A 26,175-nucleotide genomic window follows, 5' to 3' on the forward strand; every position below is an offset into this window, starting at 1 on the left:
ACGGCCGCACCCTGCTGCCTCTCCAGCCCAGGGCAGGGCAAGCGGAAGGACGGCCTGGGGGCAGGTGGAGCTGGGGACACGGGGCGATAGGAGAGGCCGAGCCAGGTGCTCGTTCCTGGAACATGCCCGCCCGTGCAGTGCGCCCCCCGCCCCCGGGAGGCTCTGGAGTGCCAGCTGCTATTTCTATCTCTATCTCACCTTCCAGAGCCTCCCAAACAGCCAGCACAGCTGCTTCCTGAGGGGGAGGCTGCCCACCAGGTCCTCCCTGCTGGAGCACAGACCCCAGAGGGCCACTTACACCTCCTTGATTCAAAGATGACAGGCTAGAGGGCCGGGGGGTGAGGGGGGCGCACAGATTTGCCCAAGGGCACGGGGTAAGTCAGGGGTGAAAGTAGGGTTGAATGTCAGCTTCAGGGGAAAGCTCTCAAAGCAGAAACAGCAGCCTTTTCATAGGGGGCTTGGAAGCACGGTTTCAGAGACAGAAATGGTTCTCTTCCCTCCACGTCTGCCTGCCCACAGCACCTGACTGCAAGGTGGCCACCAGCCAGATGCTTCCCCTTCCTCTGCCATCTGCACAGCTCTGCAGGGACAGGGGCAGCTAGATATATGGGAGGGACCCTCCGTGCAGTGTGGGGCTGGCCACATCCATGGTGGTGGTCCCTGTCTTCCCACACCCTCACCCTCGTCCCTACTTGGGTACCCCAGACCCTGGGCAGAAGGGTCCGGTCCGCTGCCAGGAACAATTAAGGGCCCGCCTGCTGGGGACCATGGGTGAGGCATCAGGCTGACTCTGCTGGACAGAAAAGCGCTGGGCAGCTGGCAAGGCTGGGGCCTGCTCTCACTCCCTGCAGCTCCCAGTCTGAGGGGCTCTTCCTTGGTGCTGCCCACAGTCCACCTAGCACCACCTTCACCTTAAGGTAGGGGAAGAATGTTCCAGTCTTTAGGACACATTGTCCTGGCAGTTTCCTGGGCAGCAGGGTCCTGTCCTCCATCCCCCTCTCATCATGTGGGGCCTGGGGGCCTCTATGGACCATCCCCCCCGCCCCAGGAAAGTGCTTTGAGCGGCCCGCTTTCTCCCCACCCAGCCCCCAGCTGCTCTGGCCGGGTTTACAATCCTTCCATCTCTTGCTGGGGGCATTGCTAAGAAGCCACAGGTAGGAGCCAAGAAAGAGCTGGGCTGTCCTGGACCAGCAGGGAAGTGCAGTTTCCTTCTGGGTGGCATAGGACTGTCCCTAGAGATCAAAGGTTATCCTTCACGCGGACTTTCTCAAACACAGACAAGCTAGGATGGTGATCTGATGCTGGCCTGCATGGACTCCATCCCCAGCCTGAACACCAGAAACCCTAGTCATCGGCACTCAGGGGGGCCATGAGCATAGCACCTCTGAGGGGGCCTTGCCTTCTGTCCATGGGGGCCTGGCCAGAAGCCCTTGCAGTTCTAGCCTCATTCCAATGGGAGTCACTTCTGGAAAATGTAGCCAAAACATTTCCATTGGATACCCACATAGTTCTTTAAAGAAAGACTATAATTAAGCGGATATATTATACCTCCTTTTTGGCTCTGGCCATTTCACCAAACCAGAGTAAAATCTGTCTAAGACACTCAGGGAAAAGGGCAGGGCGATGCCTGGTCTTCTGGGTCCTTTTTGACATTTAGGCTAAAATGCAACACAGGCTCAGAAAGTGTAAATGTCACTCCGTCCAGCTTTGAAATCTATAGAGTAGCCCCAAGACTACACTGTACCCACTCATTGTTCAGAAAGTTCTGGAATGGTCACTGGCTATTAGCAATCTTACTCCCCACTTGGAACAACAGGCTGATGGTTTCCCACCTTTGTGTCCGGTCTCAGTATGGCACTCTGCATACAGTGGCACCCATAAAGGCTGCTTGAACGGGCTGGCCTCCTTCTGTAAGGGCCCTGGCTGTGGCAGAGACAGGACTCCTCCCTCTGCCCCCCAGCCCACGTTCTAGGGAGGAAGTGCGGTCCATGAAACACCCTGCAGGCATCCCATGCTGCTTCTACCAGGCCTACAACGGACCCTGTGAGGTGATCACCTGGCTGCCCATTTTGCAGATGAGGGACTAGAGGCCCAACCGGGCAGGAGGTGGGGCGGTCCTGCCCTCAGCCTTGGGGTCTAAAACTTCTAGGCTCTGCAGTACCTGCTCCCTGGCTGACTCCAAAACCTGTTCCACACCAGGCCAGGCCCTTCTGCCCCGCTGTGAGCGACTGGGGCAGACATTCTGGGTTACTCTAAGGGAGGTCTGGCCCTGCACTCTACCCAGACAGGTACAGGAGGCATGGGCAAAGCACTTAGGGTTTCCTTATTAATACAATGAAGTCAAACAAAGAACAAAGGAGATGTTTCCAGAGCCTGAGGGTGGTAGAGGTGGGATGCATCAACCAGGCTCATCCTTGAGCTAGTTCTCCCCTCCCCTCTGGGTCACCCCTCTCAGGGTCTACAGGAGAACTGTGCCCTTGCACTGCTGGGTGAAGCCAGGAGAGCCACACTGGACCCAAGAGGACTTGTTTGGTAAGACCTCCGCCTTTAGCACCCTCCCCTCTTTAAAGCATGCCACAAGAGCGTGCCAGACTGCTGGTCAGGGACTCTGACATGAGTAGACACCTGCTAAGCCAGGAGGAAGTCCTCAACTTACAGAATGCTCTGCTCTTGGTCAGTCGGCTGACACCTATTCCAGCTTCCAGAACCTCAGGATTACTACAGGCTTAATAAACTGCTAATGGCCTTGGCCAGAAAAAAATTAAAAAAACAAAAACACACACCACTCAAAGCACATGAAGCCCAGGCAATGAGAGTCCGAAACACTGATTTTCAGCTCCCAAGTTGGAAAACATACATTGCTTACTAAGAGTACCCCATGCCAGGCGTCACACCGAGCACTTGAGCCTCGCCCTTTGAGCACTCCTGTACGGCAGATGCTGGCCTCTTGCCCATTTTACAGATGCAGCTGCTAAGCATCCAAGAACCCAGAGGGGCAGGCAGGGGGCCTTCCCACTCCATCCTCGTGTCCCCAGATCCCCCAGGACGTTGGAAGTCCAAGGTCACTGCTTATCCACCCCAAGAGCATCTCTGAAGTGCAGCTGAGGGACCTACAGGCTCCTGACTCAGGAGGGGCAACACTCTGCTTCAGACCCCGCGGCCCCTCCCACGAGGTCCCCAGCGGAGCCACCCCGCACAGATCAGCTCAAGACAGCCACAAGGCAGGAAGGGGCCACTCTGGTGGCTTAAAAGGGACTGGTGAAAACACAAGCTTTGGGGGATTTAAGGAAAGAAAACAAACAGACAAGAAAACCAGAGCTGCAACTGGTGTGGGCTTGCTTCATTTTAGGATTACGGGGCCAAGAGAAGATGAGGACCTCTCTAAAATCTCTCGGCAGCACCGACGTTGCAGCCAGCCCCGAGAAGAAGGCAGTGGGCTGGGGGTGCTGTAAATACAACTCCAGACGGAGCGGAGGACTCTGGGTGTGGGCAGACACCTCTCCCTGCCAGAGCCGGCACGTGTCTGTGAGCCTGTGAGCCGGAGTGCTCCTCCTCCCCCAGGGAACCAGAAACCTGGGGAGGGGCCCCGAGAATGCAAACATCTGCACACTGAATGGGGGGGATGGACCCGGACGACAAGCAGGCTTCTAGGCAGGGCAGAAAAGGGAAGGAACACCCTACAGCAAAACCCTCCCGATTACACTAAATGAAACTTCCTTCTCCTTATTTAGACTTCCAGCTTCTTTTAGATAGTCAGGTCAGCAAACTCTGCCATAGCTACTATAGGAAACAGCCACATTCAAGTACCCAGGAGACTGGGAAGCAACCGTGAGAAGGTTCGAGAACAGGAACAGCTTGTCAGACCCCTGCCTAATGGTCCTGTGGGAGCCTGGACCTGTGGGCCATGGAGCTGGGTCACAAGGAGTGACCACTGTGCTGTAACTGTAAAGAGGGAGACAGGGCACCTGACATCATATCTCCCAGAGATTTCTGAGGAGTCCTTTTTGACAATGGAACCTCTCTGGGTCAGAAGAAATCTGAGCTTGGAGGCTGGGAATGAAACCGGCAGGGGCTCTGGGTTGAAGAGGGTCTTAGGGGCCCTGGCCAGCCTGGCCTCCTCTCAGTTGGGGTGGCATTGCTGAGAACCATGGATAGAGATACACTCCTCCTCCCCTCACATCAAACAGGGGAACCAAGGCCTACTAGGGCCCACTGAGGTCAAGGAGAGACAAATGCTAAGTCAGCTGAAGGCAGAGCTAGGACTGCCTCTCATCTGTCCCGCCATTGGGTCACGACAAACTAGGACCCTGAGCCAGTTCAAGTTCACCTACCCAGGGTAGGAGATTTCGGGATTCCCGGACACTACTGCTCGGGCACGAGACCCTCGACCTTCCAAAGTCCTCAAATCTCTCCCACAGGAGGGTCTGCCAACCAGAAGGCTCCTGGCTGTCCCGTTCTCCCAGCTTCCCAGAAGGCCCCTTAACCTGGCCCAACCTGTCTACCGAGGGGGGCTGCTCCTGGCTGTGTGGGGGACCAGCCTGGCCATGGGCAGAGGGGGCAGCTGGGGACTCGGCCGTGTCCTCTCCCCTCACCCCTCACCCCTGTAAGCTGAGTGACGGTGGAACGACTGACAGACTGGGGAAGGAGGAGAGTAGGCGGGTGCACACAGATGGCCAGGGAGATGGACAGACAGACAAGTGGTTACCTGTGGGCCAGGCCCCATGGGCCCCATGCCTCGGGGAGGGTTCATTCTCTGCATTGATCCTCCCATGTTGGGGTGACCTGCACAAGAGAATAGGTGAGCTGTGAGGTGGCGGGGCAGACAGGACAGACTCCCCACACGGCAGGCGGCCCCGCCCAGCCCTCTACCTTGTTGTCGGGTGGGATCCATGGAATTGGGCAGCAGTGGCTGGGTCCCAGGAACTCCTCCCGGAGGCTGAAAGAGACGTGAGAGCCACACTGAGTGGCTGGGGGACGGAGGGAGATGCGCCTGCCTGCCCCGGCCCTCCACTACCCTTCTGGGGCCACTCACGGCCTCCCTGACCTGCTGACTGGGGCTGGGGACAAGACCCAGGAGCGGCAGGCAGCGGGAGCTGGCATCAGCAGAAGATACAACATGGGTGGGACAGGAACCATCACATACCCTGCTGTCTCCGTGAATCTGTGCTCCGGGCAGAGCTCCACCTCACCCTGGCAGCGCCGCCTGCCATACACCCCTCAGCGGCAGCCTGCCCCCTGCCCTGCATTCACCTCCCAAACCCCGGCCACCACAGTTTAAGCCAAACCCTGTCCTTCCTTCACCCCACGGAGATGTAACTCAGCCTAACCCCTCCCCTAAAGTGTGGGGACCAGGAGACCCACCAGCTAAAAATCCCATCACTCACTACACACATGGGGGTCTTTTTACACAGAAGCAGGGGAGGAGGCGGCCTTCAAGGTTTGGATGGGGAAACTGAGGTCCAGAGGCCCAACGGCCCCCCCAGTCACTTACTGGTAGAGCCAAGATGAGCACTCAGGGCTCCCAACTCCCTGTCTTCGTCCTCCACGTGAAAATGTCCCCCCTTTGGGCCACAGAGGTGAAACAGAGGCCTCCCAGAGAGGGGGGAGCGGAGGCTGAGTGAGAACTGCTCCCCAAAGCCGGGTGCAGGTGGCAGATGCTGGTGTGATTATTAAGAAGGTGAGGACAGGGTGCCATGGGTTTCCTGAGTGAATGCTTGGCACACTCGCTGGGAAAACCTATTACAAGTGATTTACTTGGGCCTGAAGTGATTTTAGTGGCAATTGGGAAGAAAAGAAGAGGAAAAAAAAAAAAGCAGCAGAGCTAGAAGGAAAAGTGTGCTTCCAGAACCTTGTGCCTCAGGACTAAACACAGACCATTGCCTTTGAGAGGAAAAGCAGACCACCTTTTCCCATCTGCAGATGCCAGTGCCCCTCGGTGGCCAGGCTCTGGGACAGGAACCGCTGCCCCCTCTACCCCCAGCCCTGACTGTGGCTGAGGAGATGGCCCAGTGGTGAACTCCAAACGGGGCGTGGAACGAGGTGGTGGTATGCAGAGAGACTAGTTCTCACTGCTGTCCCGAGCTTCAGAATGGGCTGTGTGCGTGTCCAGTGCGTGGGGGGTGCTTGTGGGAGGCCACACAAACCTGGGAGCACCTGCTGTTTCCAGTACCCGGGGGTGCTCACAGTCTCTCTCTAGCCTCTGGTCTTAGCTCTTCTGACCTTCAACTTTCTCCCAGTCCTGCATCCTCTCCACAAGTTCCCCAGCTCTGAATCACTTGACAGGTTTGTGTCTGCCCACTTGGGAGGCTGGGATATTTCTAGACCCCGATTACAGGACCCTGAGAGGACAAAGGCAGGCCTGTCTCTGAGGCTCTCTGATTTGGGGATCCCAGGATGTCCAGGTGGACAGGGGACCGTCCAGGTCATAAAACGTCCCCAGCTATAACCCTGATGGAGCAGCCGTGGGGGTTGGGCAATCGCTTCCTCTCCAGGTAGCCCAGTGAGGACACCGACAGTTCTCGAAGGAAGCTCCTCCTTGGGCTCCCCTTAGCCTGCTGTGTCAGGACCCAAGAGCAGAGCAGGGCTGCCTGGAGGCTCAGAGGGAGTCTGGGCATCACTTCCGTCCACCCCTCACTGGGGTGACCCTAAGCTAGGGACAGGGCGATCTCGGCCCCCTGTACAAGAGAAGGCAGATGTGCCGTGACCGAGATAACGGGTCTCAGAGAAGGACGAAGCCTTCACACGTAAGAAAGCAGCAGAAGAATGGCTCATCTACGGCACCGTGAGCACATGCTTGTGCACTTTCGGAGCCTGCTGGGGAAAGCGATGCTCTGGGGCTGTCCCACGGGCTCCTGGAAGTAGGCCAGTGCCTCTCTGACAGCAACGTCTGCCCAGGGAACAGCCAAATCCCAGCAGTGTCTGCATGGTCACTTGGCCACTGGGCTGACGGGGGCTCCTCTGGGACGTGCACGGGACAGCTGCCTGACAAACCCAGATCCCAGTCTTCCTCCACTCAGCCCCGCTGAACCCCACTGTTCACTACCACCCACCTACTTTCACTTGAAAAACAGCAATGCTTTCTCTATATAGAGCCCCAAACCTATCACCAGGGAAGCAGGTGGGAGGATGGCCTTGTAAGGTTCAGGGGACAGGTCAACAGTCCTTAGCTTCTTGTCCCTCCCTAAGTGCCCTTCTCACTGCCTTAACACAGGAGGTCCCATGAACCTGAGCAAGCCCTGTGGCCTCTGCCTCCTCTACCTGCCACAGGGGCGGGCTGAGCTCACTGCGGCAGCAGAGGCTTCCACTCAACCCGTAGCCCCAACGGAGGCACTGTCCACGAACCCCCCAGGTGCAACACCCCTGACAGGGGCACATCCCTCCCTGGAAGGCAAACATTTCTTGTGTCCACAGGAAATTGGTAGAGATTTCCAATGGAGTCGGTGCGGGGGGTGGGGTTGGCGGGAAGGTTACAACTGGTTTGTAACACGAGGTGCAGACGATAGATTCATTCTCCATTTGCTCTCCTGGGCACTTGCTCATGCTTAACTGATAAATAGGAACATACATGTTTCCTCTCATGTCCCTTAATTGCTGGAGGAAAGGCCACAATGACGATAAGGGAGCATCTGTTCTCTCCATGGGGCGGAGGCCAGTTTGGGACAAAGAGAGACCCTGGGTGCGCTAGGGGAAAAGGCGCTGCTGGGGCCCACGCACGTGACGGCAGAGGAGGCCAGGCCCCCTTGGTGACCAGGGCAGCACGCTTACAACTCTGAAAGCTAACTGCACTAGGTGAGGGGCAGACGAAACAGCACCGGGCTGGGAGCTATAGACCAACTTGATCTGGCTTACTGCAGGACTCTGGGACGTCACTTCTTCACTCTGACCTCTGTTTCCTCCTCTGTGACATACCCAAGGGTCCCTCCTTGTTCAAAAAGTTGGGTGTCTAATTCTTGTCTAAATCTCTCCTCCATGTCAGAGAAAGAGGAAACAAAAGACTTCTGGAGGGAAAAAAAATAACTGGAAACCTGAAAGGCAATTTAACACTAAAATTTGGAGGCCCATGACTATGAGCATCCCTCCTTAGCCCTACAGCTCTGCACTTGGAGGCCTTTCTTGCAGAAACCTGAGAACAGAAACAATAAGGCCACTCGAGTTGGTAACTGAACTCCTAAGTTCCAAAGGCAGTAGGGGCTTGATGGGCTGGTGATGTGGTCACATCTCTTGAAGGGCTTTTGCAAGCAAGGTTACTCTAAGAATTATATATAAAAATATTTTGGCATGAAAAGAAATCTCCCTAACGTTTCTTTTCAAGTTTCTTTTAAATCTGTCAATCCTCCAAACATATTTTATCTTTACTTCTCCAGCTTCCTTCCCGCCCCTAGATGGGCTGAATTAGGGAGGGTGACGTGGGGGCCAATTTCTCCAGACCACCTAAGAATTGCCAACCCTAATGGGCCAGCATAAGGCACACAACCCCAGGCTGAGCAGCCCTCCCCGTAAGCAGACCACTTGTCTAATTACACGAACAAATCCTTTCTTGTTTTGAGTTGGGTCTGGGAAACAAGCAGACATTGCTTAAAAACTCACAAATGTCCTGCTCCGCTGCACCCAGGCTCCTGATCTAAGCATTCCTACGGGCCATTTCTCCCCTTAATAGCAGGATTATATTTACCAGCCTTGGCAATTCTCAAAAGCTTCCAGGAAAAAATGCACGTTGTCAATTAACTTCATTAAGGAGGAAGACCCTTTTCCAAGAAGGGGCTGGAAGGGAGGGGCAGGGGCATTACCACCTTCTCTAGAATAGCCGAAACCCTGCATTCCCATCCTGGCTGCTTCTAATGCTGCCCTCTGAGCTCCAGAACTGGCTGCCCAAAGGCCCCCGGAAACGCAGATACAATGCTGGGAGCGGGGCTGTACCGTGGACACAGAGTGGACAAAGGGCCCTCCCTGGGGGCCCACCTGTAAGCTACCTCCCACATTCAAACCTGTCCCTCCACCTCCAAATCCTTTCCCCAAATGCTGATTTGAGTCAAAGGCCAGCGGGGGTCAAGGGTGGCTGGGTGAGGGGTGAGAGAACATGAAAAGGTACAGTACCTGGTTTCCCATTCTGATCGGGGGCCTGGGGCCGCCTGCGTAGCGCGGTGACATAAAAGGCTGCAATTATAGGGAATTAGTTCAATGACAGCCTGCACTACTGCACAGGGACAAACACGAATGCACTCCACGCCACCAAGTCCAGTTTTGTTACAACTAGTGATCTTTTCAACTCTCTTTCTCCCGGTGGCCTCTTCCCTCTGGACACAACTTCCTCTGGGCAGAGGCAATGACAGATGTGCCTCGCATGGGCGACTCCTGACTCCGCATGTGCCCATGTACGTCTACTCTGGGCGGCAGGAGCGCGCGGCTGGGACAGGGCACAGGACTCGGGAGAGCAGTTACAGCGGTGCGGGGCCAAGGAAGACACCTCTGCTCTTGGGAAGGGCAAATGAAGAATCAGAAAGGGACTCACACACACAATGTTCAGGATATGCGGACAAAGCTGGACACGCACACGCACGCACACACACACAGAAACCACTGACAAAAGGGGCGGGGAAGGGGAGCGAGGATTTGGGGGGACAGAATGAGAACGGTAAGGGGCCAGCGGGCTCCCTAACTTGTGCAGGGTGATGGGCAGGAAAGCTTTCTCAGCAGCAAGAGTGCACACAGAAAAAGGCTAGGGATGCAGCTTCGGTAACGAACAAATGGTTAACCAAACTCAAAAACCAAACCAAAAGTGAGAGAGGAAAAAACAAAAACGCAAAGGCCGCTGACAAGGTCACAGAAATGTATTTGCTTTTCTTTTGGTTTCATATCCAAGCTGGGTGTGATGTCCAAGGAATGAAGACTATCTTTGGGGGGGGGGGGGTTTTTTTTTTTTTAATTTCATTTGTCCAGAAAGACTCGAAAGCAATGGCTAGAGCACATTTTGATTTTTGTTTTTCCTCTGCTGGCTCTGTCCTCCTCGGGCCCCGCGCCCCCCGGCGGGCGGGCGAGCCACAGTGCTTTTACCTGACTGTGGGGTCCCATCATGCTGCTGGGATTGTGAGGTGGAGGCTGTGCGTGCGGCGAGGGCTGTGACCCCGGAGGACCCTGTGAGGCCAGACAGTAGAGGCAGGTTATAGATCACAGCACATGGAGAAGCGCAGAAGCTTAAAAGAACAAAAATTCAACCAAAACGAAGGGCAGGCGGCGGGCGTGCGGGCGGCGGGCTCTGGTTGGCGGGGAGGTGCGCGCGGCTGCTTGGGTCACAGGCTCGATGGTGGGCGCGGAGAGCGGGAGGGAGAGAAGCTGATGAACACACTCACGGGGTGGTTTACAGGGACGGAAAACAAAACCCAGCTCCTTTGTCAAAGCACACGGGAGCAGGGGCCCAGGCACCATGTACGGCTGGAGCGGAGTTTGCCATGTTAAATACGCTGGTTGTGATGGGCTCGGAGAGCGCGGCGACGCACAGTGGGTGCACCCACTCTGCAAAGCGTGCAAGCGCCACTTCTGGGCATGGGGAGAGCCCTGCAAGGCCCTGGTTTGGGGGAGCTTCCAGTCTGGAGGGGGACAGAGACAGGATGCGGGCTCCTGGGCCAGTCAACTGAGGGGAGGGGGCCTGATGGGTTTACGAGAATAGACAGGAGGAGTCAGGCTGGGCCAGAGATCGAACAAACAAGGAAACAAAAGGATGGACGGTTACTGAGCACCCATTCAGTGAACTCTGTTATTAATTCATCATCACTTGAAAATGGCCCCATTAAGTGGGGTTTCTCATTCTTCTTTTTACCAATGAGGAAACTGGGTCTCAAGTGACATGAGAACTTGGCCACAGCCACACAACTGGTAGATGGCAGAGCCTGGATGAGACACCTGATGGACCCGAGGCTCACCGGGACTCCTGCAGCCCAGAGCTCAAGCGGGCATGTACAGAGGAGCAGGGGGATGGGGCTGGAGGCCCCTGACTGCTGGGTGGGTGGGTGGTGGGTGGGTGGAGGGGCTGGGCTTTCCACTCCAGCCAGCGGTGAGCCAGCCACCCATGGTTCTGAGCTGACCCCAGAAGCCCTGGACTACGCTGACCTTGACTCCCCCCAGAAGAGATGGGCAGGTGAATTCACTTAAACCACAGGGTTGGTCAAACTGTGGGTTGCAACCCATTAGTGAATGCTGAAATCAATTTAGTGGGTTGCAACCATTGTTTCCTAAAAACCTGGAACAGAATAAAAAAACAGAATAGAAACTATCAAACAGCGGTGTATGAAGGCAAATCTTTTTCACTAACTTCTTCTCACATTTATACACAGGTGTGTGTGTGTCTACTGGTTCACAGTGTCAAATGTATTTCCTACCACGGTCAATCAAAAAGCACAAAAGGCCCTTCTTGAAAGCTCCTTCCTGCCTACTCGGGCTGTTCGGAGCTGGGCACTGGGCGAGTGACGAGGAGCATGCCCTAATTCACTCTTCTCCACCCTCGATCATGCCATTACTCTCAGAAGCCGCTTTTGAGAAAAACCCAAAACCTACACGGGGGATGGGGGAAGTTACATTAAAGGGAAGAGGAAGAGAGAGTCTTTGAGACTTAGGTAGGATTTTCTTCGCCAGCCTTCTCTCTCAGAGCCAGGCTGCCCGGCCTCCCACCCGCTCAGAAGACACAGTCCGGAGCTCGGGTGGGGCGGAGGGGCTGGTACCGGGCGGTGGGCCTGGAGACACGGAGAAGAGGTGTGCAGAAAAAGACGGCAGGGGGCCATCCAGGAAGCCGTGGGCACCACTGAAGACAGGCCTGGAGATTCTTGGCCAAGCAAGGGGCTGCTCACTTCCGGAGAGCTCTGCGGAGCAGATGTTCCCCTACCTGCCACGCTACTAATTTCAACAAGTGTGTGTCTTTCTAGCGGCTGCCAGCAACGGCATGGTTTGTTACCATGAGCAATTTTCTTAATTAACAGACATTAATTAGCCATTTAGCAATTTTGCAAGCATTTGTTTAGCGGCTTTCCTAAACATGAATACCACTGTGATAATGGCGCTGATTAGAAGGTCCCCTAATTAACAGTACAGGGAAGGAAAATTGAAATCACATAAATTAAAAAGGGAGGGGAAGCTAATGAAGGCGGGACATACTTGCACCTGCAAGTCTTTTGTACCATGAAACTTGGGTGCAATGTAAACAAAATAAGATAATTCAAAGCCAACCCCCAAAAAAATAAAAATAAAAAGAACAGTAGAAGAGGGTTCGAGGGTGAGGTCCAGTTGCCAAGAGGGGGCAAAAGGCCTTCTGTCGGTTCCCAGCTCTTGGCAAGAAGGGAGCACCTCCTCCCTCCAACCCTTGTGGCCCTCACTGGTAAGATCCGGTGCTTCCTCAGGGAGAGCGGCGCTGTCTCCAGGCAGGTCCCCCACACCTGTGGCCCCGTGAACCAGGGGAAGCAAGTAGTGGCTGACTCGACGGGCTCACTGTAGAAAATGTATGGAAAGCACCCCAGAGCGTCTGCCACCCACAGGGGGCCTGAATCAGTGGCAGTCCCTACTAAGGGCCGATGATCAAAACTGCGTCTGGAGGGCCATTCCAAGCTGTCTCTTGGCCCTGGATTATGGCTGCTTGGGCCCCACAATGTTCAGAGGGCAGGCTGGTACGTGGGCCTCACCTCTCTACCTCCCTGCTGGACTCTGGTAACTGGTCCCCAAATGAGCAGATGTGGCACAAGTTTGCCTCGAAAGAGCCACCTAAACACAAACGGCCAATAAGTATTAAGGGCCAGGAGCCCACAGCAGGGCAGTGAGGCCCCCGGCCAGCCCAGCAACTTCTCTGGCTGGGTAGAGGTGGGGAGTGGGCTGTTAGGTCTGGAGAGGGAGCAGCCTTCTCAGAAGTCTCCCTCCAGGACTTGGAACCGGGCTTTGGAACGCTGAAGACAAGAGAACGGTGGCCTAGGCTAGCCAGTTACCCAGAGACAAAACCCCACCATGATCTCAGGACCTGCACGGATGACGCTCCGCACTCGCGTCCCCAGGGCACGGAGCTCCTCTCCCACCCCAGGGTGGGTGTAGACCAGGCTCTGCTCGGGTACTTCCCAGCATGGCCCCCAGCACTACTGGGAGCTCTGTGAGCTCTTCTTCCATTAAGTCAGAAGCCTATCAATTCCTGGTGGTCACCCACATCCAGCCGAAGCTCTATCCTCCATGTCTCTGCTACCTCCACTCAGCCCGGAGCGGTCTGCCGCTCCATCTGTGTCTGGACTCAGTCCCCAAGACAGTGTGCAACAGCACAGGGAGGGGCCTTGCACGCTTGGCTCATTCTCAGGAACAGAAAACAGGGTACCGCGTTGGAAATGTTTGCTTCTGTTAAGATGATAGACCTGTTCCCATCTCCACAAGAGGGACAGAATTTGCTGCCCTATGGTTTAGTGAGACAATTAGAGGAGTTTCTCTCGTACGCTGCCTTCTCAACAAGAGACCAACAGGTAGGTGTAGAGAAAACAGACTTTACGGTCTTTTCAACTTGTTACCCACTTGGTCAAAAGGCCAGACAGGAGGCAGACCAAAAAGGATCTTGTTTGAGGATTTTGACCTTCGTTGGGATGCTTGGCTTTTCTCTTTCCCAAACTATGAACAGATCTGGCAGGCAGGGGGAAGAGAATCCAGATAGAAGGTGGGAGGAGGAGGGAGTTGTAACACTGATGGTACTGATGAGTTTTCCCACACGGGACAGCTCCCCATGGGGCCTGCCTGGCTTCTACTTGCTGAAAGCTTTACATGAACCGAAAGTAGGTGTGTCTGGAAGCCTGTTTGGCCAAAAAGAGCCTATGAGTCCAGCTCTACTTAGACCTTGGCGGCTTCCTGTCTCGGGAGCTGCCCTCCCAGCATGTCACAGAGCAGGTGGTTATCGGCAGACATCTGAGGTGCACAGAGTACTGGGCTAGACTAGAGTTGCGGGTCCCACTGGAAGCTTGGGGAGAGCTACACCTGCCCGCAGACTCTCGTTTGTTGGGTGGCCCTGACAGATCATCACTTCTTCCAGTGTCCTTCATTTATGGGGGAGAAAAGAGATGCCCAGGACAGAGGCGTGACCTGTCCAAGACCACAGAGAACTCCTTGGTGGCTGAGCCACATCTACCAACCCCAGCCCAGGGATCTCTTCATGATAATCGTGTTTCTGTCCACTGTAGGTGAAGAAACAAGGTTTGGGAAGAACTGGGTTCAAATCCCGACTCTGCCTCCGACTGCACTTCCCTCTTCAGAGAAATGGGGATAACGAGGGAGCCGCGTGTCACCTGCATTAGCTCACATAACCCTGGACTCCTGGCTGGAAAGGCTATCAGTCGCTCCACTTTACAGCTCAAGAGGGCGAAGCCACTTGCAAAGCTACTAAGTGGTAGAACCAGCCTCAGAGTCTGATTCTAGAGCTCCAGGGGGTCTGAGCTGGCCCACTACTCTACCAAGTCCACAAGTGGTGCCTCTGTGTCACACGTGGAGCACAAGGAGCAGAGAAGAACGAATGCAAAAGGCTGAAGGATGTGGGGGTGCAACCAGTCCCTCACCCACATACATATTCTGGATGCTGACCTCGGGGGTCTGGCCAGCCCCACATCCTGGGGGTGGGTCACACAGATGCATCAGACTCGTCAGGCTGGCTGGGGAGAAGGATGATGACACGGGGACAAATGAACTCATGTCGGTTTAAAATGCCATGGGGGGGGCGCCTGGGTGGCACAGCGGTTAAGCGTCTGCCTTCGGCTCAGGGTGTGATCCCGGCGTTATGGGATCGAGCCCCATGTCAGGCTCCTCCACTATGAGCCTGCTTCTTCCTCTCCCACTCCCCCTGCTTGTGTTCCCTCTCTCACTGGCTGTCTCTATCTCTGTCGAATAAATAAATAAAATCTTTAAAAAAATAAAAATAAAAAAAATAGGGGCTCCTGGGTGGCGCAGTCGTTAAGCGTCTGCCTTCGGCTCAGGGCGTGATCCCAGCGCTCTGGGATCGAGCCCCACAACAGGCTTCTCTGCTAGGAGCCTGCTTCTTCCTCTCCCACTCCCCCTGCTTGTGTTCCCTCTCTCACTGGCTGTCTCTATCTCTGTCGAATAAATAAATAAAATCTTTAAAAAAATAAAAATAAAAAAAATAGGGGCTCCTGGGTGGCAGTCGTTAAGCGTCTGCCTTCGGCTCAGGGCGTGATCCCAGCGCTCTGGGATCGAGCCCCACAACAGGCTTCTCTGCTAGGAGCCTGCTTCTTCCTCTCCCACTCCCCCTGCTTGTGTTCCCTCTCTCACTGGCTGTCTCTCTCTCTGTCAAATAAATAAATAAAATATTAAAAAATAAATAAATAAAAATAAATAAATAAAAAATAAATAAAACGCCATGGGGTCCAAGAGAAGGTGACAGACAATCTGAGGCCCAGAGTGGCCATAGAAGGTAGGCCAAGAGGGAGCTGGGATGAGAACTGAGGTCCCTTGACTGGTCAGAAGTCTTTCCACTGCAGTGCACTGCCCCCCCCCATGGGGTGATGGCAAGGAGGCCTGCACCTGGGGAGAGACCCCAATCAGGAAACCCCAAAACCGAATCTGGGAAAAGGAAGCAGCAAATGTTCCCATTTCCTGCCTGGGCCTTCATTCTGCCCCAGACCCTATTAATGTACTTGCCACTCTGTCTCAGGCAGTCCCAAGATCTCTGACCGGAGATATACGACTCCCACACTTCCTTTTTATTTTTTCCTGCAATCCCAGTGTTGGGTAGTGTTACGTCTAGAGAGCCACTTATGCAGCACCCGGGGAGGCTCTGCAAACGCCGGACACTGAGAGTTAGTGAGAGAGCCTTCGCTGTCATGGACATGGTGGGGAGCAGCACACCCCACGGCACAAGAGATCCACAGTCTCTGCAGAAAGACATTTCAGAGTGTCAGCAGGAGCCACCTAGGCCTCCGGGTCACAGCTGGGACAAGTCCCTGCACTTTACCCAAAGCCACCCTCGAGAGGGAGCTGGGCTTACAGCACAATGGGGAAAGCTGCAGGTTACACAGAACTGGCATCCGCTCCCAGCTCCTCCAGGGCACACTGTGAGTCCAGTTTCCTCATAAGGAGAAAGGGACATTGCAGTGGGGTGGTGCAGATGACAGCTCTAGGCACGCAGAAGGACCCCAGTCTCCCATGGTCATGCGCCCCATTCTCTGGTGGCCACTCGCTGCCCATTTACAGGGAAAGCAGAAGCTAGGCCTGCTCTGCCAGGACACCCTCATCAGCCTCTTGAAAGCCCACATACCCTCCTTCATGGAGCCTGGTCTGCCCAGTCACAGTGCACCCCAAAACACGGGACGTCCTCTTCAGACATTGCATCTCATCAGTAGGCACCGTGTAGACTGCTCAAGGGCACGGGCACTGCTTTCCACCCCATGTGCACATCCTGGGCAGAGCCTGAACAGGGCAGCGAGGCTTGACCAACACAAAGACCCCACAGCCGCAGTCAGCGGCCCCTGGAGGGACATATCTAACACCTGAGTTTAAGGAACCAGGAAGAACAGTACCAACAGGATGACCAAGTTGGTCCTCTGAACTAAAGACTCTACGGAAAAGAGAGGATAGCTCTTTAAAATTAGAGTCAAATTAAAAGAAAAGGAAAAAAAAAGGCAGTGATTTTTTTTTAAAGGAGAAAAGTTATTAATAAAAACTACGTGCTAAGTTTAATATTTCCAAAACTCACCACCCCTTCACCCAGCGCCACCTTATGTTCCCCAAAGCTGCCTTTCCCTAACTAGAAATCATGGACTCTCAAGGAAACAGAGCTGAGACTTAACTCCAGGCTTTCTGGGTGCAGAGGCAAGCCCAGTAGAGAACGCACACGAGGACGTGCTGTGGCCAGGGGCAAGTGTTAGGCTCTAGAGCCCAGGGCACTGGGGCTGGAGTCCTGCCTTGTCCCCCTGAGCCTTGGGCTGCTCATCTACAAGGGGAGGAGGTCAGGTGACACGGAGTTCACCTTCCTCACAGGGAAGCCAGGAGAGCACTCTGTGAGCTGCAGAATATGCTACGGGCTTACCCCTCCTGTCTTCACAGAAGGCCTCTGAGGAAGGCACTTGCAAGTTTCAGTTGGCTCAGAGACCCAACACTCCACACATCCCCGTCCCTCTTCACTCACGGGGCCCCTGGCCCCTGGTCTGGCAAGGCTGGGCGGGGGGTTGGGGGGGTGTTATCGACTGGCCGTGGAGACAGATGACATGCATTACCAGGGGCCTGTGTCATCTGCCTGTTGGGCGTGTCACTTTAATTGAGTGAATATAAAATTACATTAATTATACACATGGTAAAAAGCATGCGGCAGACAATCCAATTTGTTCCTTGGACACAGATGCTGACGGAAAATGCTGTAAGCCAATTCTGGGGAGAGCGGGCCAAGGTGTACCCGAGTGCCACTGACCCCCCCCCCCAATCCGTCAACGCAGTCCGTCTTGTCCCTGGAGCATGAACTTGACCCCCTGGCTGGGTAAGGGAGGGAGAGCTTTAGCCGCCCCTCCCCTTTAACATGCACCTCATCAGAGGCAAAGTTCTTTCTTTCTTTTAACCCATGGGAACAAAGATGGCAACGGCTGGCATAGTTGCTTTCCTCTCCTGCCTCTGTCTGTCCTCTCCCTCTCTCTCTCTCTCTGTGTGTGTGTGTGTGTGTGTGTATGTGGGAGGTACAGGCCAGAACTGGAGCTGAGATTACCAACTCGAGGGCAGAGGGAGCCTGAGACATCCTGTATACCTGCCCAATGTGAGTCTGGGACACACACAGCAGGTCTACACCCAATGGCATGACCCCCCCCAGAGAGCTCCACGTCAGGGGCTGCTGGCTGCCTAGGAGATGAGCCCACAGCAATCATGACCCTTGTGTACCAGACAAGGAGGATGGGATTTGCCACTGAGAGGTGAAGTGGTGGCGGCCCCTCTTCCTGGGATGGTGGGGAAGTCGCCAGTTAAGAGGGAGGACAGTACACGACGTCTCCCCCTTGGGGTCACCTCTGCATACCATCAGCAAGCTACACAGCCACCAAGGTCCACTCTGTGCAAAGATCAGCAGAAGACCCATTGATTTCTGTCTAAGCAAAGGCCCCAGCTGACCTCCCCTTCTCCCCACACCTCTCTGAGGAGCCAGGACAGGGCTGGGCAGACGGCAAGGGCAAGAGGTCCACATACTTGTGAATCTGGTGCCAAGACACAGGAGGTGCTCAGCAAATGTTCTCAGGAGGTATGAGGCACGCTTGCCCCACAGAGACAGAGACGCAGAATCAGCAGGCAATGGTTTTCAAAACAAAGGGAGGAAACGCGGCAAATGAAAGTAGTGGCAGCGTCCAAGACCTAATGCAGAGTTCCGGCACACACCGCCCCTGCCTCCTCCCCCAGCCATCCGCAGACACAGGAAGACTGCGCCCCATCTCACTGGTCCCAGGGCCGGGCTCGCTGGCCTGCACCATGCCACACACCCAGAACGGAGGCTTTGGTCAGCTGCGCTGTGAGGACCCAAGAACGCGGCCACTGTGCTAAGCTACAGGAGGAGTCGGCAAACTATGGCTCACAACCAAATAGGGCCTGCTGCCTGTTTTTGTAAATAAAGTTTTATCGGAACACAGCCATGCACATTTGTCCCCTGTCCAGAGTGGTTGTCATGCTTCAATGGCAGCACTGTGACAGAGACCAGATGGCCCACAGAGCCTAAAATATTTACTATCTGGTCCTTCACAGAATGTTTGCTGACCCTTGGGATAGGTAACGGTTTCCAAGGTTGAAGAGTGGAAAAAAACTGGGGTCTTTTAAAATCCTCTCGGTAAAATAAAACAGTAGTATTTCTTTTTTTTTTTTTTAAGATTTATTTATTTATTTATTTATTTATTTGACAGAGATAGACACAGCCAGCGAGAGAAGGAACACAAGCAGGGGGAGTGGGAGAGGAAGAAGCAGGCTCATAGCGGAGGAGCCTGATGTGGGGCTCGATCCCATAACGCCGGGATCACGCCCTGAGCCGAAGGCAGATGCTTAACCGCTGTGCCACCCAGGCGCCCCTCTACTTTCTGATTTTTAACCTCAAATCTCTCCAATTAGACAAATGAAGCAAAAATTAACCCCAGTGACAATAAGAAAACTGAAGTCCAACGACACTGAAGTATCCAAGCCATGATTTCTCCCACTGAGGATGAACAGAATGAGCGCTGGCCCAGGGGTCAGCCAACCCAACCTCTGGTTCTCCCACCACGATGCCATGTGGCCAGTCTTGAAGGCCTGGTTTTCTTGACCACTGGTCTTGCACAAAATGACCTTTTATCATTACAACAGCCAGCATTCACATCCAGCTGGCTGGCCCCAGAGTATCTCCTTGCGGATATCATCTCTCCAGTCTCCTTCTCACCACAGTGCGGGGGAATAGCTCATCCCTCGAATGCCAGCAAAGAACATTGTGGGGGCTCGATTCCAGCCCTTAGTTCTTTCAGCAGGTTCACACTGTGTGACCCTCTCCTTTGCAGTGAATTTCTCTAGGCTCACCTCTGGAGAGGGCTCTACCTTGAATGGCTATGGTCGAGATGGGGTGACTGTGCCTCCCGCTGCTAAGCCTTTGGGGTCCCCCTGCTAGAGATCCTTCATATGTGCTTGTGTCCATATAACCAGGCACCCTTTTCAGGGACATAGGAAAAAGCATGTGCAGGACCCAGTCCACCTGACAGCACATCCAGCCACTGGGTCCCAGCACCCTGGGCGGAGGCCACACTCAGTGCGGGAGACAGGAACAAGTGGTAAAAGAGTCCCAGGCTGGTTGGAGAGACCCAGCTTTAACTACTCCCACAGCAGCACCCCAAGAGAGGCACGGAACCAGGTGCCCTAGGGAGCAAGAGGGCAGCAATGACATAATGATCACATTTGGGCAGGACGACCTGCAGGGAGGAACAAGTGTCCTCTGGCAGAGAAGAATCAGAAGGGGCTTCTGGGCTGAGGGACTGGCACCTACGCCTTCAAGGCAGTGTGGCCATGGTGCTGGAGGGCCGTACGCACAAGGTGGAGACTCTGGGGCTGGGACCTCCAGGCTGAGAAGCAGGGTCATTAACTTTTAGGAGCTCGTGCTTGAGTGCGGCAATCTAGGTCTTGGGAATTACACATCTGTTCCTTTCCTCTCCCAAGATGCTTCTGTGGTGTCTCTCAAGTTAGAAATCGAGACCTGTGGCCACTGGAAAACGGAGTTCATAGTTGTCCAAGGTGCTAACTACACGTGGAGTACGTACCTGCCCCCACTAAGCCATACCCCGGCCCCGGACAGCTCTCCTTCTTTAATGCAGGCGAGGGAGCCGGGACCCAGGGGAAGGTTTCCGATACCCAGTCCTAGCCATGTGGGCTTCTGGCCAGAATCCAGAGAGCAAACCTCTCTCTCCCCAACATATACTCACTGCAGTAGAGACCAACTCTGAGGGTAAGCAGGAGAGAACCATGCCAATCCCCAGGAACACATAACCTTGCCAAGACAACCAAATCCCCATGCCCCTCCTGACTAAAAGATGGTCTTTTGCTCCGAAAATGGCTAATATTGCAAAGCTGCATCCTGCTCCTGCCCATCAGCCTCCACACCGCCCCTCACCGGCACTCGGGCTCCGCCGTTAATCACAACGGCACGGGGAAGGCGAGGTGCGTATTAAAAAGCCACGGCCTCATCCTCCCAGAGAATGCCTGCTCTACTTAAGCTCTCCAGACAGATGTGTGGATATAGCCTTCACACCGCTACCCCTTCGCACCCCGAAAGACAATCCACAAGGTAAAGATCTCATCATATCCAACTGGGAAGGGAAGACACAGGGCTCGGGAAGCCACGCATCCAGAATGCCAAATTCATCCCCTACTGGCCACTGAGCATTAGAGGGCTGAGCTGGGAACAGGAAAGTCGGCCACGGTTTTCCCTCTGGTTTGCAGCTCCCTGATGACTGGGTGGTCTCATGCCTCCTCCTCCCCAAAGGGAGCAGTTTGGGGAATGGCCCAAGATCTCATCTTCCCTCCTCAGCTAAGGAGAAGCAACAGGATGGGGCAAGGGAAAGAACCAGGATCCTGGGAAGAAATGGGTTTAGGAAGCCTGCCCGAGGTCACCTGGGCAGTGGGTTATGCAACCTGGAGCACCTCAACAGAAGCACAAGGGGCAGCTGAGAGAGAGAGAGAGAGAGAGAGAGAGAGAGAGAGAGTGTGTGTGTGTGTGTGTGTGTGCGCCCGCGCCTGTTTGCATGGGAGGGGGGGCGTGCTGCTGGAAGAGCCCCAGATTCATGGCCAGGAGCACCATCTGCAGTTCCCCCACTCCCGCCATGCTTACTTACCTGCCTGTAAAACGGGATGCCCCACCTCCTCCCAGAGAGCTGGAGGACTGAGGTATCGAGAGTCAAGTCTTAGTCCAGTGCTGGGATCTGACCCTCACCAAAGAGAGGCCGCTGAGAACACAACGCTGTGGCTCAGATCTTCCCCACCTCAGGGAATCCTTCAAGAGCCCCCTCTTTCTTTGACTAAGCTTTCCTATGACCCCAATTCCAAGGTGCTGCCTCCTGGCCTGCCAACATTCTCGGGCTGATGCTGAGTGCACATGAGCAAACTGCGGGAGTCGTCTGGCCCTTGAAGTGGTCGCTTTTTGCTTCTGCCCCAAAAGCCTTTGATGCCCCAGGCGACAGGAGCTGGGTCTCTCCTGCTTACCACCGCACCTCCCATGCCCGACTCCTAATGCTGTTGCATGTCACAGACGGCAGATGAAGGCCCAGAAAGGAAAAGCTGCTGTCCCAGAACGGGCTGCACGTCTCCAAACTCTTAGAGCCTTCCCACAACTGCAGAGTAAGTTTCTTGGGACCAGATACTATAATTACTCTGAGCAAAAGGCACTTCATCAGATCCCCTTTGTGGGCGTATGTTTTTTGGGGCAAGGAAAGGGCAAGACTTTGTCCAAGTCTTCTTGAATAAAACTGACCCGAGACTGAAGAGGCTTCCAGAAGGGGAGGGGAGAATTCTGTAGTCCACAGAAGAGGCCACACAGACGTGCGGGAGGTACAGAGGCTGGGTCTAAGAGCGACAGCTCTGGCCCCTGTCCTGGGGATCAGGAGCTGGTCCAGTAACGGCGAGAAGGTAGCAGCGGTTTGATCACAAAGAACAGTGAGTGTCTCACCGAGAACCTGAACTTTATTTCTTTAACGCAAGGACATCATGGATAGGAAGAAGAGTCGATGGAGGGAAATTAGCTGGCCTGCCGTTAGCCCAGGCTGGGGTCAACCCCGTGGACTGTGAGCACCTGCAGACAGGTTCTGTCTGGCGTCCCGACCCTGGGACAACAGCAGGCCCGGCAGAAACCTGTCACTCGAACATGTACTGAAGGAACAGGTGACTGAACGCCAGCCCCTGGGAAGGAGGGCTTGTGCGGATTTCTGAACTGCCTTTCATTCCAACCACACTGGCAAACTCAGAGCTGGTGAAGCAGGTAGAAGCTGGTCCTGTTTTACAGTTGGGGAGCTGACACTCAAATGATACCCAACTGAGGTCCGCTAGTAACAGAACTCGGGATTCCAGGCAAAGACTCAGCCCCCTGGGCGGGAGAGCTGACACTAACTCACAATAAAGAGTTCATATCAATGAGCCTGGCAGGAACAGAATCAGAAGCTCCTGGACGTACAACCTGCTTCCCTGCCTCTACCTCCGCTGTAAATTCCCACTGGGTGGACCAGGAAACAAGGAGTGAAGCCAGGTAGGGCAGGATTGAGATAACACACTAAAGGGACCAAGCAGGGCCTGGTGCTTAGTAGGTGCCAAACACATCTCTAACTGAAGGGGTAAGTACCAAAAAGCCAGTCTGTCTCTAAAATACCTAAACCTTTCCCACACATCGCTGCCACCAAGGCTGTACTGAGCCCCTAAGAAGACGCCCTTCTTGGAAATGAACACTCACAGTGGCCCATGCCCTTGGATGAGCTGGGAGACCTAGCTCCCCCTGACCCCCAACTCTAGAAGAAACAGCCCCAGGACACACCGACATGTGTCCACAACACAAAAACCCGAGTGTTCAGCCACCCCAGGCACCAGGGAGGGCTTTGTGGGCCTCATTTCACAGCGTCCTCACAAGTGCCCGAGAGTTTGGGACTATCTTCACCCCCAAATGTCAGGTGAAGCAATGAAATTCAGATAGGTTAACTGACTTCCTCAAGGTAACCCACGTGCCAGCCCAGGCTGCATGGCCTCAGGGTGTCCAGGAAGGATGGAAGGCCTTCAGGGAGGGGGAGAGGGGATGGAGGATGAGCTTCCAGGGGCCCAGATGCTCGGCTTCTGACTGCTCGTCAACACGGATCCTGAAGCCAATGGGTCATGTTTCCGTGGCAGTCATAAACCATCACTGAACACGACTGTATGTTTCTATGCAGAGTCAATCCTTACCACACCTCCGTAAAGGAGGCATTGTGATTTGTTGAAAGAGTGCTGCTCAGCACAGCTGAGGACACCAGTGCCCACAGAGGTTGGGTAACCTCCCCAGAACACAGGGTCAGGAAGTGGCACTGGGTTGGGGGGGAAGGTCTTGTTCCAAAGCCCGCTGTCACAGCTACCGCACCCTACGTTGCCCTCTTCGGAGGTGTCCATAGGAGGCCTCTCCCAGGGCTCACGCCCTGCTAATCCCCATCCCTGCGCTGCATACAGAGCTGATGTGCTGCCCCTCGGCCAGGGAGCCCCTAGGGTAGCCCAGCACCCAGCCTGGAGCAGACACTTCTGAAAAGCTGTGCCCCCTGGCCACACTCTACCAAGTGTAAACCCCTACCCCATTTTGGTATTAGCAAGAGACAGTGGCTTGCTGGACGATAAGTGGGTCTGGCCCAGGGGCTTCATTTATATCCCAAGGCCTTCATCTGGGAGAGGGAGCTGGTCCGAGGAAGGTCAGCTGAGGAGTTCTTTTAGGCAGGAATAGGACATGAGGCCAAAACCCACACTGTGGCTCTGCTGCTCTACCCCAGCTCTGAGAACAGCACCTCACAGTTAGCACTCAGCGAGATGTGAGAAAGCCCTGTGACCCCTGTCCAGCCCCCTGGCCCAGCCCAGACTCCCCAAAGGGCAGTTTCCTTTCAGCGTGGTGTGATCTTATTCAGGGGGGTCTACCCTGAGCCACATAACGCCAAGGCATGTTATTATAGGATTCCACTGGAATTCTCTTCCTCCAACCTCTTCTGCTACAAGGGCTGAGGAATTTGACCTTTTTTTTTTTAAAAGGAAAAAAAACTCAGCATGATTTGCACAGAAGGTGGAAGCAGGAACACAGGAGGGTCTATCTCTCAGCCAACTATGAAGAAACAAAACAAAAACACAGGGGCTCCTCCACCCTCATGAAAGGCAGGAGGATCCTGGCGGGGGCAGCAGGGGGAGGGCGGGGACGACACAGCTGTGGTGCTGAGACAGGGGACAAGACGGCAAAGCAGCTCCCAGACACAGGGGAAAATCTCATTCTAAGAGAAACCCAAAGTAAAAACCCAGGACTAAAGGGAAAAGGATAAATCAGCCCAAGCTTTTAACACACGAGAGATGAAGGGGCTGCTGACACCAATCATTGAGCATGGGATCCATGCAAGTCAGAGATCCGAGTCTGCTTACAGCTCAGGAGGAGAGAGGGGACGCACTGGGGTCTCCAGGGGCTTAAGGAGCAGCACTAAGAACTAGTCTGAGCCTCCCAGGTCCCAGGGTCCTCTGGAACAACGCTCCCCTTCCTCTGCCGGCAAAGAGAGCAGAGACCCGGGGCTGGGGGGTCCTCAGCGGGGAGGCAGAGGCGTCCAGCAGCTGGGCTCCCTGGTGTGGGGTCTGCTCCGCGTTAGGGGGCGGTCGAGGCCCGCAGAGCGGCCGGTTGCTTTGTTACCGAGCAAATCTCCCAGGCACTGACTGCTGATGCATAGCTAACAGGGCGGCAGACATTGATTTATGTTCAACTTTCCATTTCATCAGCGAGAGTTACGGCGCGACATGCGGAGTTCACGTTTTTCGGAGGGGCAGAGAGGCGGCTCGAGTGTGCAGACACAAACATGCCCGCACGCGTGCACACAGGCACACGCGCCAGTCAAGGCCGCAACTTTGTTTTCCCTTTCAGAAGGGAGGGCGAGGGGGCCGGCAGCCTGGCACGTCAGGAGTAACCTTTTGTCCGCGGTTGCTAGGAGCCCCAGCGCGGTCATCTGCCCGTTGGGCAGACGTTAGGCACCAGGCTGGCTGCCGGGCGGGGCGGGAGCGCAGCCTGACCTTTGTGGAGGTGGTGTTGGCAAGAAGAAAAGGCTTTTTTTCCCCTTCTCTCCTGCCCTGGCCTTTCCACACAGGCTGGGCAATTGTCGGGGGTGGGGAGGGAGGGGGAGCTGTGTGTGGGTCCACACTGGGGAGAGGGGACAGCCCAGGCGACAGAGTTTCCCAGCAGCCAGGGGTTTCTACAGCCCTCTAAAGCACCTAAGGCCCAGAGAGGGGAGGATGGCTCTCCAAGGACACACAGCAGTTTGGCAACAGGGCTGAACTCAAACCAGGACGTCCAACATCCAGAGCAAGGGTCTTCAGGCTTACGGCCGGCTACTGGCTTGTTCACACTAGCCAGGGGAGGGGCTGCTGCGGGGCTGTGGACGCCACGTTGGCTTGGAACAGGTGGGGCTGGAGTGAGAGCAGCCCAGGGCCCAGCAGTTGGGGTACCCCGCCTCCTGCCTAATCCTCCTCAGCGGGGGTGACCCTGCCTGCTGTCAGTCTGGAGGCAGACACCAGGGTGAGGGGCAGGGAGGAGGGGGTGCTTCTGTCCCCTGAAGGAGCTGGGACACCCCCCCCCATCCCGACACAGCATCTCTGTCCTCCTCTCCCACAGACCAGCGCATCTATCACAACCCCTCCTGCCCGCAGCGATACAGCCAGGGCGGGGGGTGGGGCGGGGACACAGAGCACGGGGCCCAGACTTGGTGCTCATCCAGAAGCTCTAGAGCCTACCACCTGGTCCAGACCCGTCTTCCCTGGGCAACTGTCTAGCCACTGTGAGCTTTGGTTTCTTCATCCAGAGTGGGAATGCCGTTAGCTCTCAGGCTGACCTCACAGGGTCCAATGCGATCACACAAGGGGATATCTTTTCTAACCTAGAGAGTGTTCACCAACAGCTACAAGAGGAGGTCAGACAGTTTTACTTTAGGACCTAAGAGCACTGGCTGGGAGCCTCAA

At 55.0% G+C, this 26,175-nt stretch overlaps 1 protein-coding gene across 1 annotated transcript in view; it reads right to left on the reverse strand.

The window, feature by feature from the left end:
* Nucleotides 1-26,175, reverse strand: part of SSBP3 (single stranded DNA binding protein 3) — a gene marked incomplete at its 5' end in the record, with an annotated part of 169,266 nt that overhangs the window by 16,599 nt on the left and 126,492 nt on the right. Inside the window, 4 exons of the mRNA XM_019795857.2 lie at nt 4,706-4,782; nt 4,870-4,936; nt 9,094-9,153; nt 10,051-10,131. Coding sequence (XP_019651416.1) covers nt 4,706-4,782; nt 4,870-4,936; nt 9,094-9,153; nt 10,051-10,131 — 285 coding nt within the window. The remainder of the gene's footprint in view (nt 1-4,705; nt 4,783-4,869; nt 4,937-9,093; nt 9,154-10,050; nt 10,132-26,175) is intronic.

Source organism: Ailuropoda melanoleuca, chromosome 2, assembly GCF_002007445.2.
Source record: "Ailuropoda melanoleuca isolate Jingjing chromosome 2, ASM200744v2, whole genome shotgun sequence".
NCBI classification, from domain to species: domain Eukaryota; kingdom Metazoa; phylum Chordata; class Mammalia; order Carnivora; family Ursidae; genus Ailuropoda; species Ailuropoda melanoleuca.